The following is a 13,498-nucleotide window of genomic DNA, read 5'->3' on the forward strand; positions in this document are numbered from 1 at the left end:
CAGTATTTCCTGCTTTCACTCTATTTTCTTAACACAGAAATTTTGCCTAAGTTACTTAAGGGATCTACTAATCAAGAATGTTCTGTTTTAACTAACTGTGAGCCTTATTTTCTATCTAACACTATGTGCCTCATCTAAAATAACAAAGCGAAAATCTCTATGTAGGCAAAGCAGTTTGAGGAGCTATGGAAAGTTTTCACATGGAGCCCAGGCTGAGTGAGTGCAACAGGCTGTATAAAGAGAACTCAGGTTTCTCTTTTCATCAAAAAAAAAAGGTTGTTATGTCTTATTCACAATGCTCTAAGTACACAATCTAACTTGATATCTGCTTATTACAGCTCTTAGCTGAGGAGAGTGAGTGAGTGTTAAGGCAAAAGATTTGAGCACAAGATAAAGTAGATCCAAGCACTGCACTTAAACAGTCAGCTGAGGTAAACAGGGAGAGGCAGACAGCTGTAGGGTGAAAATGGTGTCATTTCATCCGTCATCTTACTGTCTCTCTGTGAACTGCATACAGCTGGGGGATCCACCCATGTCCTGTACATCTGGGAGTAATCGCACGTGCTCACACACAAACACGCTCACGCACACATGCACACACTTAAAAATTCTGCCCATGTCCCAACTCCTCATCCCCACTTCAGCCAGCGATGATCTCAAAAACACAGCAAAACTTGCAAAATGTTACTCTTGTTTTTGCCCCAGTTTGGAAAAACGTGGTGAGTAGCTGCTTTAGCTCCTTCAGTAAAGAAGTATCTTAGCTTCAAGACTTTGCGTTGACTCTGATTCGTTAGCTCTTTAGTGTTTGTTTTGAGGTTTGGTTACTTTTAGAACACAATAGAAATGCTCCTTCAGTGCCCGGCGAGTTTATGCACAATAACAGCATCATCGAGAAAAGAAACGAGGGAAAGCACGACGGGAAGTGGGTAAAAGAGTTTCCTGGATTAACTCCAGGAACACATACACAAAGATATCTGCACACCTTCTCCATATCCACCCTTCCTAAGTTTTTCCCTTGCAGATGGTGTTCATTACATACACCTTACATGCTTTTATGTGTGTGTAATTTGCATATGTTTGTGAGATTTGTGCATGTGTGTGTTTCATTGCACGTGTTATGGGTCTTAATATTTGGGTGGGGCCTTCCCTAATGGCATGTCAGCAGATTTCTTCATCCTCCCCGGACTAACAAATTGAACTCAAACACACACAGACATACACACTTGGGGGTGTCAGTGAGATGCTAAGAGAGCCCCTCAGCTGATTGACCCACTTCCCTGTTGTGCTCTGGCTGCTGACTTGTTGACTGTGTAACTCACGTGTAGCACCATTTCAGGCCAGTCTTTCCCCACCGTCTCAATGGTGTCATACTGAAAGCTCGACTTTATTGCTCCACAGTTAAATGACTCTACAGCCGGAGCACGGAGCCCTGCATGCAATCACCAATTCCACATTCCAACCTTAATCATATTTGCAACGAACAAAGAACACGTTCATGTACCAGACTGCATTTCCACTGCAGTCAGCTGTGCCTGGTGGTGGGACGACTGGTCAGCAGATCGCCAGCCAGTTTAGCACACACAGCTCAGTATGTTCATGCTGAGCCATGACAACGTCATGATAACGCTACAGCCGTGAAAACCTCGAACTCCTGAGTTTAGTGACTTCTGGTCACATGACGTGTGTGGAAAGCTTGTGTTCTTGCTAATGCGATAAGATAGAGCCATAATGGGACGCAGTTCTGTAAACTACATTAAGAAAACCCTGTGGGGTGTATGTATACATGTACTTTATGCATCTGTTTGTATTTATGTGAGAGCACAATGTCTTTCTCTTGGGAGGTAATGGATTATAGCCAAGGAAATTCCAGGGAAAGTAGCTTAACCAAAAATGCCACTGAATGCATCAGCCAACTTTCTCTGCTTCACTTAATTATGACCTAATCTCTATAAATATACATTCACTGGCCACTTCATTAGGTACACCTTGCTAGTATTGGACTGGAGCCTCGTTTGCCTTCATAACTACCTGGATTTTTAGTGCAAAGTTTTAAACAATGACACCTGGTGTGGCCGTCTGCTACTGTAGTCCATTTGCTTCAAGGTTCAACATGTTGTGCATTCAAAAATGCTCTTCTGCATACCCATACTGTTGCCTTCCTGACAGCTCAAAGCAGTCTGGCTATTCTCCTTTGACCTCTGATATCAACAAGACATTTTACCCAGAGAACTGCCAGTCACTGGACCTTTTTTCTTTTTTGGACCATTCTCTGTAAACACTAGAGAGGGTTTTGCAGGAAAATCACAGTAGATCAGTAGTTTCTGATGCATGCCACATGACAAAGCCACTTACAGTGGGGCAAAAAAGTATTTAGTCAGCCACCGATTGTGCAAGTTCCCCCACCTGGGCGATCGTGGCTCAAGAGTTGGGCGTTCGCCTTGTAATCGGAAGGTTGCCGGTTCGAGCCTCGGCTTGGACAGTCTCGGTCGTTGTGTCCTTGGGCAAGACACTTCACCCGTTGCCTACTGGTGGTGGTCAGAGGGCCCGGTGGCGCCAGTGTCCGGCAGCCTCGCCTCTGTCAGTGCGCCCCAGGGTGGCTGTGGCTACAATGTAGCTTGCCATCACCAGTGTGTGAATGGGTGGATGACTGGATATGTAAAGCGCTTTGGGGTCCTTAGGGACTAGTAAAGCGCTATATAAATACAGGCCATTTACCATTTACCTAAAATGATGACAGAGGTCAGTAATTTGCACCAGAGGTACACTCCAACTGTGAGAGACAGAATGTGAAAAAAAAAATCCATGAATTCACATGGTAGGATTTGTAAAGAATTTATTCGTAAATTAGGGTGGAAAATAAGTATTTGGTCACCTCAAACAAGGAAAAACTCTGGCTCTCACAGACCTGTAACGTCTTCTGTAAGAAGCTTTTCTGTCCCCCACTCGTTACCTGTATGAATGGCACCTGTTTGAACTCATCATCTGTATAAAAGACACCTGTCCACAGCCTCAAACAGTCAGACTCCAAACTCCGCCATGGCCAAGACCAAAGAGCTTTCGAAGGACACCAGGAAAAGTATTGTAGACCTGCACCAGACTGGGAAGAGTGAATCTACAATAGGCAAGCAGCTTGGTGTGAAAAAATCAACTGTGGGAGCAATCATCAGAAAATGGAAGACATACAAGACCACTGATAATCTCCCTCGATCTGGGGCTCCACGCAAGATCTCATCCCGTGGGGTCAAAATGATCATGAGAACGGTGAGCAAAGATCCCAGAACCACACGGGGGGACCTGGTGAATGACCTGCAGAGAGCTGGGACCAAAGTAACAAAGGTCACCATCAGTAACACACTACAACGGCAGGGAATCAAATCCCGCAGTGCCAGACGTGTTCCGCTGCTGAAGCCAGTGCATGTCCAGGCCCGTCTGAAGTTTGCCAGAGAGCACATGGATGATACAGCAGAGGATTGGGAGAATGTCATGTGGTCAGATGAAACCAAAGTAGAACTTTTTGGTATAAACTCAACTCGTCGTGTTTGGAGGAAGAAGAATACTGAGTTGCATCCCAAGAACACCATACCTACTGTGAAGCATGGGGGTGGAAACATCATGCTATGGGGCTGTTTTTCTGCCAAGGGGACAGGACGACTGATCCGTGTTAAGTACAGAATGAATGGGGCCATGTATCGTGAGATTTTGAGCCAAAACCTCCTTCCATCAGTGAGAACTTTGAAGATGAAACGAGGCTGGGTCTTCCAACATGACAATGATCCAAAACACACCGCCCGGGCAACAAAGGAGTGGCTCCGTAAGAAGCATTTGAAAGTCCTGGAGTGGCCTAGCCAGTCTCCAGACCTCAACCCCATAGAAAATCTGTGGCGGGAGTTGAAAGTCCGTGTTGCTCGGCGACAGCCCCAAAACATCACTGCTCTCGAGAAGATCTGCATGGAGGAATGGGCCAAAATACCAGCTACTGTGTGTGCAAACCTGGTAAAGACCTATAGTAAACGTTTGACCTCTGTTATTGCCAACAAAGGTTATGTTACAAAGTATTGAGTTGTATTTTTGTTATTGACCAAATACTTATTTTCCACCCTGATTTACGAATAAATTCTTTACAAATCCTACCATGTGGATTCATGGATTTTTTTTTTCACATTCTGTCTCTCACAGTTGAAGTGTACCTCTGGTGCAAATTACTGACCTCTGTCATCATTTTAGGTGGGGGAACTTGCACAATCGGTGGCTGACTAAATACTTTTTTGCCCCACTGTAAATCACATTTCTTCCCCATTCTGATGCTCAGTTTGAACTTCAGCAGGTCATCTTGACCATGTCTACATGCTTAAATACATTAAGTTCCTGCCATGTGATTGGCATACTAGATAGCATAATTGGGCAGCTGAATAGGTGTACCAAACAAAGTAGCTAGTGAGTGTAAAAAAAGTTACCTGAAGAAGGTTTCGGGTCAGATATCTGCCTGGCTAGACCAGAAGCCCAGAAATACTATTTAAGGCTCTATCATCAGATGATAGCCAATCAGTTCCCAGACTGGGCCGAACAAAATACCAGAAGAATAGCCAAAAAGCAAATTTATGGATTTCTATTTATTTTCTATCCACTATTTCTCACTAAAAAGTCAATCAAATAGAGGAAAAATATCATCCCACATTACCCTTAAAAGTTGAAAATACATTTTAATTCAGTGAAATACAGTTAGCTAGCTTGTAATTCTGAGCTGTTTCATACATATCCTAAACGGACATCTTCAAAGTGCTGACAACAGTTGAAGCTAACAATAACACACAGAAAAAGATGCATATTATCAAAGAAAAGATGTAGAGATGAATTATTTTTTATTTTTCCACTATTTATACTCATCACTACAAAATCATCACTTTTATTGATTTGTTCTGGCTTTCATCATCTTAGATTTTGGCTAAACATGAACTGGCAATGGCATCAATGGATAACTCCATACAGTATATTACACTATGTTAAGAACCTGACTGAAATTGGAGGGTGGTCTCTAAGTAGTTGCCCGAAATACGCAAGTATACCTGTTTCACTCATTTAAAAATGTATCATCTCCTTGAATTCTCATCACCTTACATGGCGAATCAAACAGTTAAAAAAGTTATGGCCCCCTTCCCTCCCAGTGCATAATTATTTTGTCAGAAATAATTATATAAGACAAAACATGTTTTTTCCTTGTGCTTTTTTGTGTTTCTTGAAAAATATGACTATTGACAAGTTAATTTGTTGAAAAAAAGGCTTAATTTACATTCCTGCAAAATCTCACAAACACTCCAGCAGACAAGTGTTGAGCAGCCAGATAAGTTAAGTAAACCAATAGGCACATCTTCAGTTGGACTTAATTGACAGGCCTCCCAAGCATAATTAGGATCTCGGCTTCTAATCCAAATATTAGTTTTAGTAGGTCACCATTTTGACCTCTAAAGGTCGTCAGCACAAGCACAAAACACGTACACTGAAAAAATGCTCACATTTTTGTTCAAACACATTGCAGGCTGCCCTTGGTTTGCGTGTGCTTGTATACTTTGGAGACTTTGCTCACATGTGCCAGAGAGCAACCACAGGAGGTTGGGAGGTCTTCAGTTAACAAACAGCTCACATTTAGAAAGACATTACATTCCCCAAAGCGTTGTTTCAGAGCAGATGTGGAAAATAATGGTAATTTCTGAGCTTGAGCTTAAAATTCAAATGTTCCACAACAAACCACATTCCTGGAGCCGATGGCATGACTAAGCAGGAATTGCCTTCAGTCAAAAAAAAACAAAAAAACACAACCACCACTCAATATCAAGTCACGTTTTTAAAGAAGCAGCACGTGTGCCTTTAAAAACTACTTCAGCAGCAGTGAGAAGTGAATGTAGAGCACAGGAACAGTTTCATGTAAAGTGAAGGAGGAAAATTTGGAGTAATGCGGTGTGGCGCTCATTACCTCGCTCGCACTGAGCTCCGGTGAAGCCGTACGTGCATACACATCTGTTGGGAGCCACGCACCTTCCTCCATTGAGACAGCCATTTTCACATACCGCTGGAGAAGAGAGAGAAATCAACAATGTCACAACAGGAGGACACCGCTGTGTAGACGGGGCCAGGATTTTGTTTTTGTAGGGTGTCACCAAATATAACTGATGCAAAGTGAAGGAATTCAGTAACACAATGATGTCACTAGTTGTGGTTAGGTGGAGCAAGAAATGAGCATCAAAAGTTTAGGCACATGCTCTTAGCTTTAAAACCATGGGAAAAAGACACCCAACCTACACACAGTGATCCTTTTCTATAGTGAAATTTAGTAAGCACAGTCATGTGAAAAAGAATATTTTCACAGGACTCATAACTCATGATTTAATACCAAATAAGCTGTATGATATTATTAGTTTCTCACATTGTTGTGTAGAATTTCTGACCCATTCTTCTTTACAGTGTTTGCTTCAGTTCATTGAGGTTTCCAGGCATCTGATTATACTTTGCTCTCTTAAGGTCCTGCAGCAATATTTTAAGGAGGCTGATATCTAGACCAGCGGTCCCCAACCCCCCGGGCCACTGACCGGTACCAGTCCATGAGTCGTTTGGTACCGAGCCATGAGAGTTGAGGCTCGGCTGTGAAATTCATGGTTTTTCAGGGTTTTTATCGTTTTAAAATAGTTACTTTTTTATCGTTTTTATCGTTAACTCGGTTTCCCTGGGTCTTTTCCCATGTGTTATGAATAAATCTTCTTTTTTTTGGTTTATTTTGTTGTATTTATCTGCGAAATCTTCAAGGCCAGTCCGTGAAAATATTGCCGGACATAAACCGGTCCGTGGCGCAAAAAAGGTTGGGGACCGCTGGTCTAGACTCTAACTGGGTCACTGCAGCACCTCAAGTGTTTTCTTTTTAAGCCATTTTATTGCACATTCAATGCTGTATACTGTCAGAATAATGATGCTTTAGCTGTCAGAGAGATGGCCTCTCATTTGACTCTAGAATACTTTGATATTCAGAGTTCATGGTCAGCTTAATGGCTGCAAGGCACCCAGGTCACAACACAAGCCCAAATCATCACCTCTCCTCTACCATGCTTCACAGTTGGTGTTAAGTGTTTGGTTTTCACCAAATGTGGCGCTGTAAATTACGGCCAAACCTCTCCATTCTGGTCGCACTTGCACAAAAAACATTATTCCAGAATTCCTTTGATTTGTTAAGATGCAAATTTTCAACCTTAATCTGTGCTGTTCTCTGACCTTGTGATTAGCTTGTCTGTCCAGTCTTGGGACGATTGTGGCGCTGTGTTAACACACATCTCAACGCTCAGAACAGAAATCTGCCAAAACCTCTGCTTCCACAGTGCTCACACTTGCTGATGATCAGTTAATCAGGTTCATTTGATTAGCAGCACCTGAGTGCTACTTATTCTCTGATTTCCCTTGAAAGCAGTAAGGCTTTTTCACATGACTATACACAGTGTTTTAATTAGACAATAAATTCTGTTCTTGCATTCATTAGCTCTTTTTTCCACCCAAATAAGAGTTGCCAGACTTGCTTCTAGAGGGCCTCAATGTTATTGACGCTAAGTTTTACTAAATAGCACTATTACAAGCTTGAGGGTAAAACAGAAACTCTAAGAAATAGAATTAAAAAGGAGGCAGATAATGATGAAGTTATTCAGAGTAATGCGTTTTATTATGAGCCTTACGTTGTCCACAGTGGTTTCCCACATAGCCCTTCTGACACAAGCACTGGTCCTCTGCACATGATCCCCCATTCATACACCGAATGTTACAGTGCTGGACTGTGGGAAGAACAAGACAAAGATACACACACATGAACACAGACCAGCGTTAGGGTTCAGTTCAGTGTATCCAAACACATGCTGCAGATTATATTTACGACATCAACAAAACTGACACTGAACCATGTTTCTTAAACGTTATGCTTCTAGATATTTCCTAAAAAAATTTATGGTGTGTAAACAGATGAGCACACCAGGTTGAAGTGCGGTGAGCTGCAAGGGAGCGACATAGAGAAGATGTTGATGGTGGACATCTTCCAAAGCATACACACTCCCAGTCGACACTTACACACACCCGTTCACAAAACCCACAGGACCGGCCGCTAGTATCAAGGATGTGATTGCAACATATATCAGTTGCTTCAGTCTTAGGCAGTTAAAAGGGATGCGTTCAGGTTCTTTGCCCTGCTATCTCATATGCTAGTACATAGAGCTGGGCGATATATCGAGTTTTTAAAAAATATCGATATATTTTTATACGAGATATAAGATGTGACAATATCCTTTATATCGATATAGTCTATGTTACGTTATAATTATACTTGTGGAGCCGCAAGTTTGCCTCTCTTTCGTCCACTTTTGTCTTTACGCAACGTTACTCGGCCTCGCCTCTCCTTCACTCAACACAACTCCCCCTCCTCCCCCATCGCTTCACCTGCAGGAAGCGACAAGATGGACACGGCAAATCTGCGTTAACGAGTTACTGCGCATCGCCCCGTGTGTGGGGCTGGACCGCGTCAACGTGTTAGCTAGCTAACCACGCTAACGAGCTAACCACGCTAACGCCATGCAGCCCAGAGGGGCTGCACGGCCTAAAACCCTTTCATTCTCTCAAAAGTTGACAGCGCGCCTTATGTATGAATTCTGGTTGTGCTTGATGGCCGCGAACCGATTTTATGTGGTACACGGCGCTCAGCAATCTGTCAAAATGTTTTAGTACGACTTTGGTAAGCTACGGAGCTGCACCGCTTGATGGATTGTCGGAGCATTACGGCTGAGCCTCGCGGAGTGATACGTACTGTGCTTCAGCGTAATATTACCGTATTGTGTGTGTATAAGGACCATAAATGGCACCTGTTAAGAGACGTGGTTACGAAGCGGATTTCAAACTCCAGGCTATCAGTCACACAGGAGAAGTTGGGAACAGAGCAGCTGTGAAATCTGTCTATGTTATTATGCTCAGCGTCTTTTAGTTTACATTCTGACTGCACAATTGTGAGCTTTTTGTTATGCACAAAAACAACATTGTTTTCTTTTATTTATGGAGCATTATTATTTAATAAATGCTCATAATTTATTTTTGAGTAAATTTTATGTACATCTGCTCTATGTTAATAAAAGTGCCTGTGTGACATCTGGGACACAGCTTTGACTAAGAACTCTCTTTTTGTTCTTACTTTATGGCTTTAAAAAAAAAAATATCGAGATATATATCTTATATCGCCATCCAGCTAAAAAATATCGAGATATGAAATTTGGGTCATATCGCCCAGCCCTACTAGTACACATAAGCTGGTGCCCATTACTCATGATAAGGAGAGAAAAACAACTGTGATTTTTTTTAAGTGCCAAAAAATCAATTCGATTGCAATTTCTGTAATAAAAGAAAATTTATATAAGATGGCATATTTTCTGTCATCCATTACTCCTATTTGCATAAATCATAATTATCTTTGTCTATTGCCCCACTCCCATTCCAGCCACCCACATTATATATTACAAAACTAATAACACTTCAATGGAGCTGATTCAGAAGAAAGTATATGAAAATGGAGGTGAGTGAATGACCTGACTTGGATCCACAGGATGGTGCGATCTGACCATTGGGGCAGGTGCACATATTGGGTCTGGAGCAGAAACCATCTCCACATGAACTCCGGCAGATGGCTGCAAATGAGAAAATGATACTCGGTCAAAGAAAATACAAGGCCAAATAACAAAGCAACGCTCCAGGACTTGACTTTATTTTGCGTTCGAGAAATTCTGATGTTGTGGGTCTGCTGCTTGTCAGCCTGTCCGCTGCCGGTTTTGAATTTCAGGTTAGAATATCAGTTGTTGCAGCTAAAGCGCTGATCTTAACCTCATGCTAAACTCTCTTCTGTAATATTTCAAACACAGACCACAGTCCAAAGAAGGCCAAATCTTTCTTTTTGCCCTGATCGTGCTTTACTTGTAGAAGCTGACTTGGCAACGTTGCTGAGCTATTTTCTTCTGTGAGTTTTGTTACCATAAATGTTATGTGTTTTCAGTTGGTGTCGTCTGTGTTGCTCTGTTGTTCTCTTTCCCACAGACTTTTGTTGGCATGGTCCACTTCCCCCCCAGCTCCCATCAGGTAGAGTCCAGCCAATGAACCCTACTCCATGAACCCCACTGCTAAACAATGTCATTAGAGCTGCGACCGGCATCCAGCCAGCGCTGCAATCACACAGCTTCTCAGACTCTCTTGTCTACTAAGTGAGTGAAGGCAGGTGAAGTTTGACAGAGCAAAATGTGGAGTCAATACAATTAATGACAAAGTATACCTGAAGTAACCACAGCCAGAGAAATAGACCAAATAAATTTTGGATAAAATAAATAAAAACTGAAATTTATGGCAAAAATTGATTTAAAATTGACAATGAGAAGTGCAAGTAGACTAATAGAGGTGATACTCACGAACAATGCACTGATTTCCTCCAGTCAGAGTCTTCCAACCTGGGCAGCAGTAGGCGTTGTTTCTTGAGCCGCACACATTTGGGCTGCAGACGATCAAAAAGTGATGATCCATGTCAAAAAAACTCAAGTATTTTCAAGACAAGTCCTTTAATTAAGATATATATCGAAGATCTGTCCAAGTGGGCTTGAAATTTGGCACACCAAACACTAATTACTCTATATTACTTACTCGTCTACATATTATTGAAACTGATGGTCTGTTTCTTGAAGCTTTTAAAACAGGTGGCAGGAATAATGGCACACTGCTCATGGACACTTTAATAGAATGGTAGTTGGGATCTGTCTGTGTTGTCCAAGCACAGCATCCATATTTTATTAAATACACAAACACTGAGACCCTCCCAAAAATACTAACAATCAGGCATAGTGATAGATCAGGTGAGCCACAAAGTAAAGATAACCTGTAATCCCTGCTGATCACCTGATGAGCTGATCTGAAACCAAGTCCACTGCACCTATACACAAGGCTCAACATAGTTTGTAGACTTTCACTTGGTAAAAACCACACAGAGTGAACTATTTATGCTTCTTTAGCCCAGAAACAGTAGCTGCACATCTGCAAGCTGCAAGCTGCTTTGCAACCCACCTTCATCTCGACTTCTCATTGTCACCCCGTTTCTCACTTAATACCAAATTCTTTGTCACCATGTGCCAGTAATAAGCCATGTATTACTGTAGAAGTAAATGACAATCTTAATCACAATCTTTTGTATGTACAAAGGAACTGCCTGAATCATATCCTAACAGTCCTCAAAAAAAAAAACCACAAGCTGTCCATTGCTTTTACTTAGAAAGTTCTTGTGTGTGCCTGTGGTTCCCAAGCTTTTTTCACATGGATCTGATGTTCCCTTGCACAAATGACAGAACTAATTCTTTCATTTCTTAACTTTTTAAGTATCGAATAAAGCTGTCTGGTGTTCGTGTGTAAAACAATGTAGGGAACCACTGGAATATGCTATGATGTGAGCACAGCCACTATAAGAAATTTACTGCACCTGTACACAAAAATGTTTTATCTGACATGAAAGTGAACACCTAGTCCGTCCTCCCACCTACAGATGTTGAGCAGGTCGACATATGTGAACTTATAATCACTTTGCATACATTGACCAAGGGGTCAGTATATACATAATGTACACTGTAACTCAAACCAGACAATTGAAGCCATTTGGATGTTGGAAACAGTGGTAAGTCTGCATGACACAGTATGCAGCCTGTATGCACTTCCTGCACTGAACCCAGATGTTCAGATAGATTAACTTAAAGCATGTCAAATAAAAATGCCTGTGGAGAATGCTCATTGAGTTGTGTGACCTTCATCAGCTGTTTGCTGTCATCACTGAACACAAACGTTCTTTCTTTTCTGCATTGGTTTCCTCCTGTCTGTCGCTCTCTCTTTCTCACACACACACACACACACACACACACACACACACACACACACACACACACAAAACCTCTCCAGCAGTGACCCACTGTGTACAGCTGCAGATGTGATTTATCCACAACTGGGGTGTGGTGTTTTTGGCTAGAAAGAGGATTAGGCTGTTACTCTCTTTCTTTCTCTCTCCCCCTCTCTCTCTCTCTCTGCCACAGCCACACGGCCAATGGCCTCCTTTGTTTGGATGTAATTTATTATTGCAGTCAGCAGGAATGTGATATTCTTGCCAGTATTTAATTACTAAACCTTTTCTCCAAACTTCCCATCACAGACAATGTCACTCATGGGTCCCAGTCTGCCTTTTTAAAAATACACAAAATCACACACACACACACACACACACACACACACACACACACACACACACACACACACACACACACCAATTAACATGTGAGGACAGACACCTGCTCCAAGTTTAAAAGAAAAGAAAAGAAAAGATTTCCAAAACTGACTTTGCCGGATTATTAGAACCACATTACCCTCTGAGGACGTCCGTCCCTCCCCTCCTCTTGGCCCTACTGGCTCTGGTGTCGGTCTGCTTCGTCGCCAACTCAGTGATTTCGGTATCTGCCACCTCTGCTGCGTCTTTAGCCTCGGCACAGAGCGACAGTAAAGCCACAGTCACGGCCAACTGCAGCAGCCGTCCTCCACGCTTAATTTCTGTCATTTCCACTCTCAAGTGTACGACTTCAGTGAAGAAAAATCACTTTATGTAGTTTCCCAGCCCCGTCGACCTCTCCTGTCTGGAGTCAAAGCTGCACAACAATAAATGCAGGAGGGGAAAAAACATTTTGAAAGGAGACAGTGGAGACTGCAAGAAATCGTGGGCAAAAAACCAAATAAAAAACACTCTGCTGTTGTCACTGGGTTGGTGGTGATAGGTTTGCAAAAGCATGCAAAAAAAAAAATAAAAAAATGTATCACCAGCCAATTCCTTACCTTGTCTCCCGAATAGGAGATTCGCTTGGGACTCGACAGAGGACTGTCTGCACTTTGACTTGCAGGTAAAAACAAAACAAAACAAAACAAAAACAATAAAAAAACAAAACAAAAAAACGTGTAGGAGCAAACTGTGGAAAAGAAAAAAAAAGCCACTGAAAACCGTCGCTTAGGCTCCTAGGCTATAAATAGATGCAACTTTTGAAGTCTGCCCGAGCGCATCCAATTGTGCGTGAATTGTGCACAGATAAGTTAGCTGATGCATTCCAGAGGATGAGAATGGTAAAACTCACTGCGTCTCTCCTTTCCAGCTGAGGTCTTTCCTCATCCCTGCTCAGCTCAACTTTCCCCAAACTCCCCCCTTCCGTGCCCTGCTCTCGCGATACAATAAAAATCTTGAGTTTAAAAATGCACTTTAAGCCGCGGACCTTCAGCATGCAGCGACACTATAACGACAGAGTCAGCCCAGAAAAAACCGGGAGGATGAAGACGTTTATATGTTTGTTTAAAGTCTGAATAATATAAATAACATGTCTTTTTTTTCATCTTTGAAACCAGTACACCTGCTCCTCCTTTGTTTAAACGTGGTGACACAGAA

General features: G+C 42.2%; 1 protein-coding gene across 1 annotated transcript in view; it reads right to left on the reverse strand.

Moving 5' to 3' along the window:
• Positions 1-13,224, reverse strand: part of fbn1 (fibrillin 1) — a 65,319-nt gene extending 52,095 nt beyond the window's left edge. Inside the window, exons 1-6 of the mRNA XM_004543495.6 lie at positions 12,901-13,224; positions 12,441-12,716; positions 10,458-10,540; positions 9,591-9,689; positions 7,707-7,802; positions 5,969-6,064 (exon numbers count right to left, since the gene is read on the reverse strand). Of these exons, the coding sequence (XP_004543552.2) occupies positions 5,969-6,064; positions 7,707-7,802; positions 9,591-9,689; positions 10,458-10,540; positions 12,441-12,628 (562 nt within the window). The 5' untranslated portion in view covers positions 12,629-12,716; positions 12,901-13,224. The remainder of the gene's footprint in view (positions 1-5,968; positions 6,065-7,706; positions 7,803-9,590; positions 9,690-10,457; positions 10,541-12,440; positions 12,717-12,900) is intronic.
• Between the last annotated feature and the right edge of the window lie 274 nt (positions 13,225-13,498).

Source organism: Maylandia zebra, linkage group LG1 (genome assembly GCF_041146795.1).
Source record: "Maylandia zebra isolate NMK-2024a linkage group LG1, Mzebra_GT3a, whole genome shotgun sequence".
Classification (NCBI taxonomy): domain Eukaryota; kingdom Metazoa; phylum Chordata; class Actinopteri; order Cichliformes; family Cichlidae; genus Maylandia; species Maylandia zebra.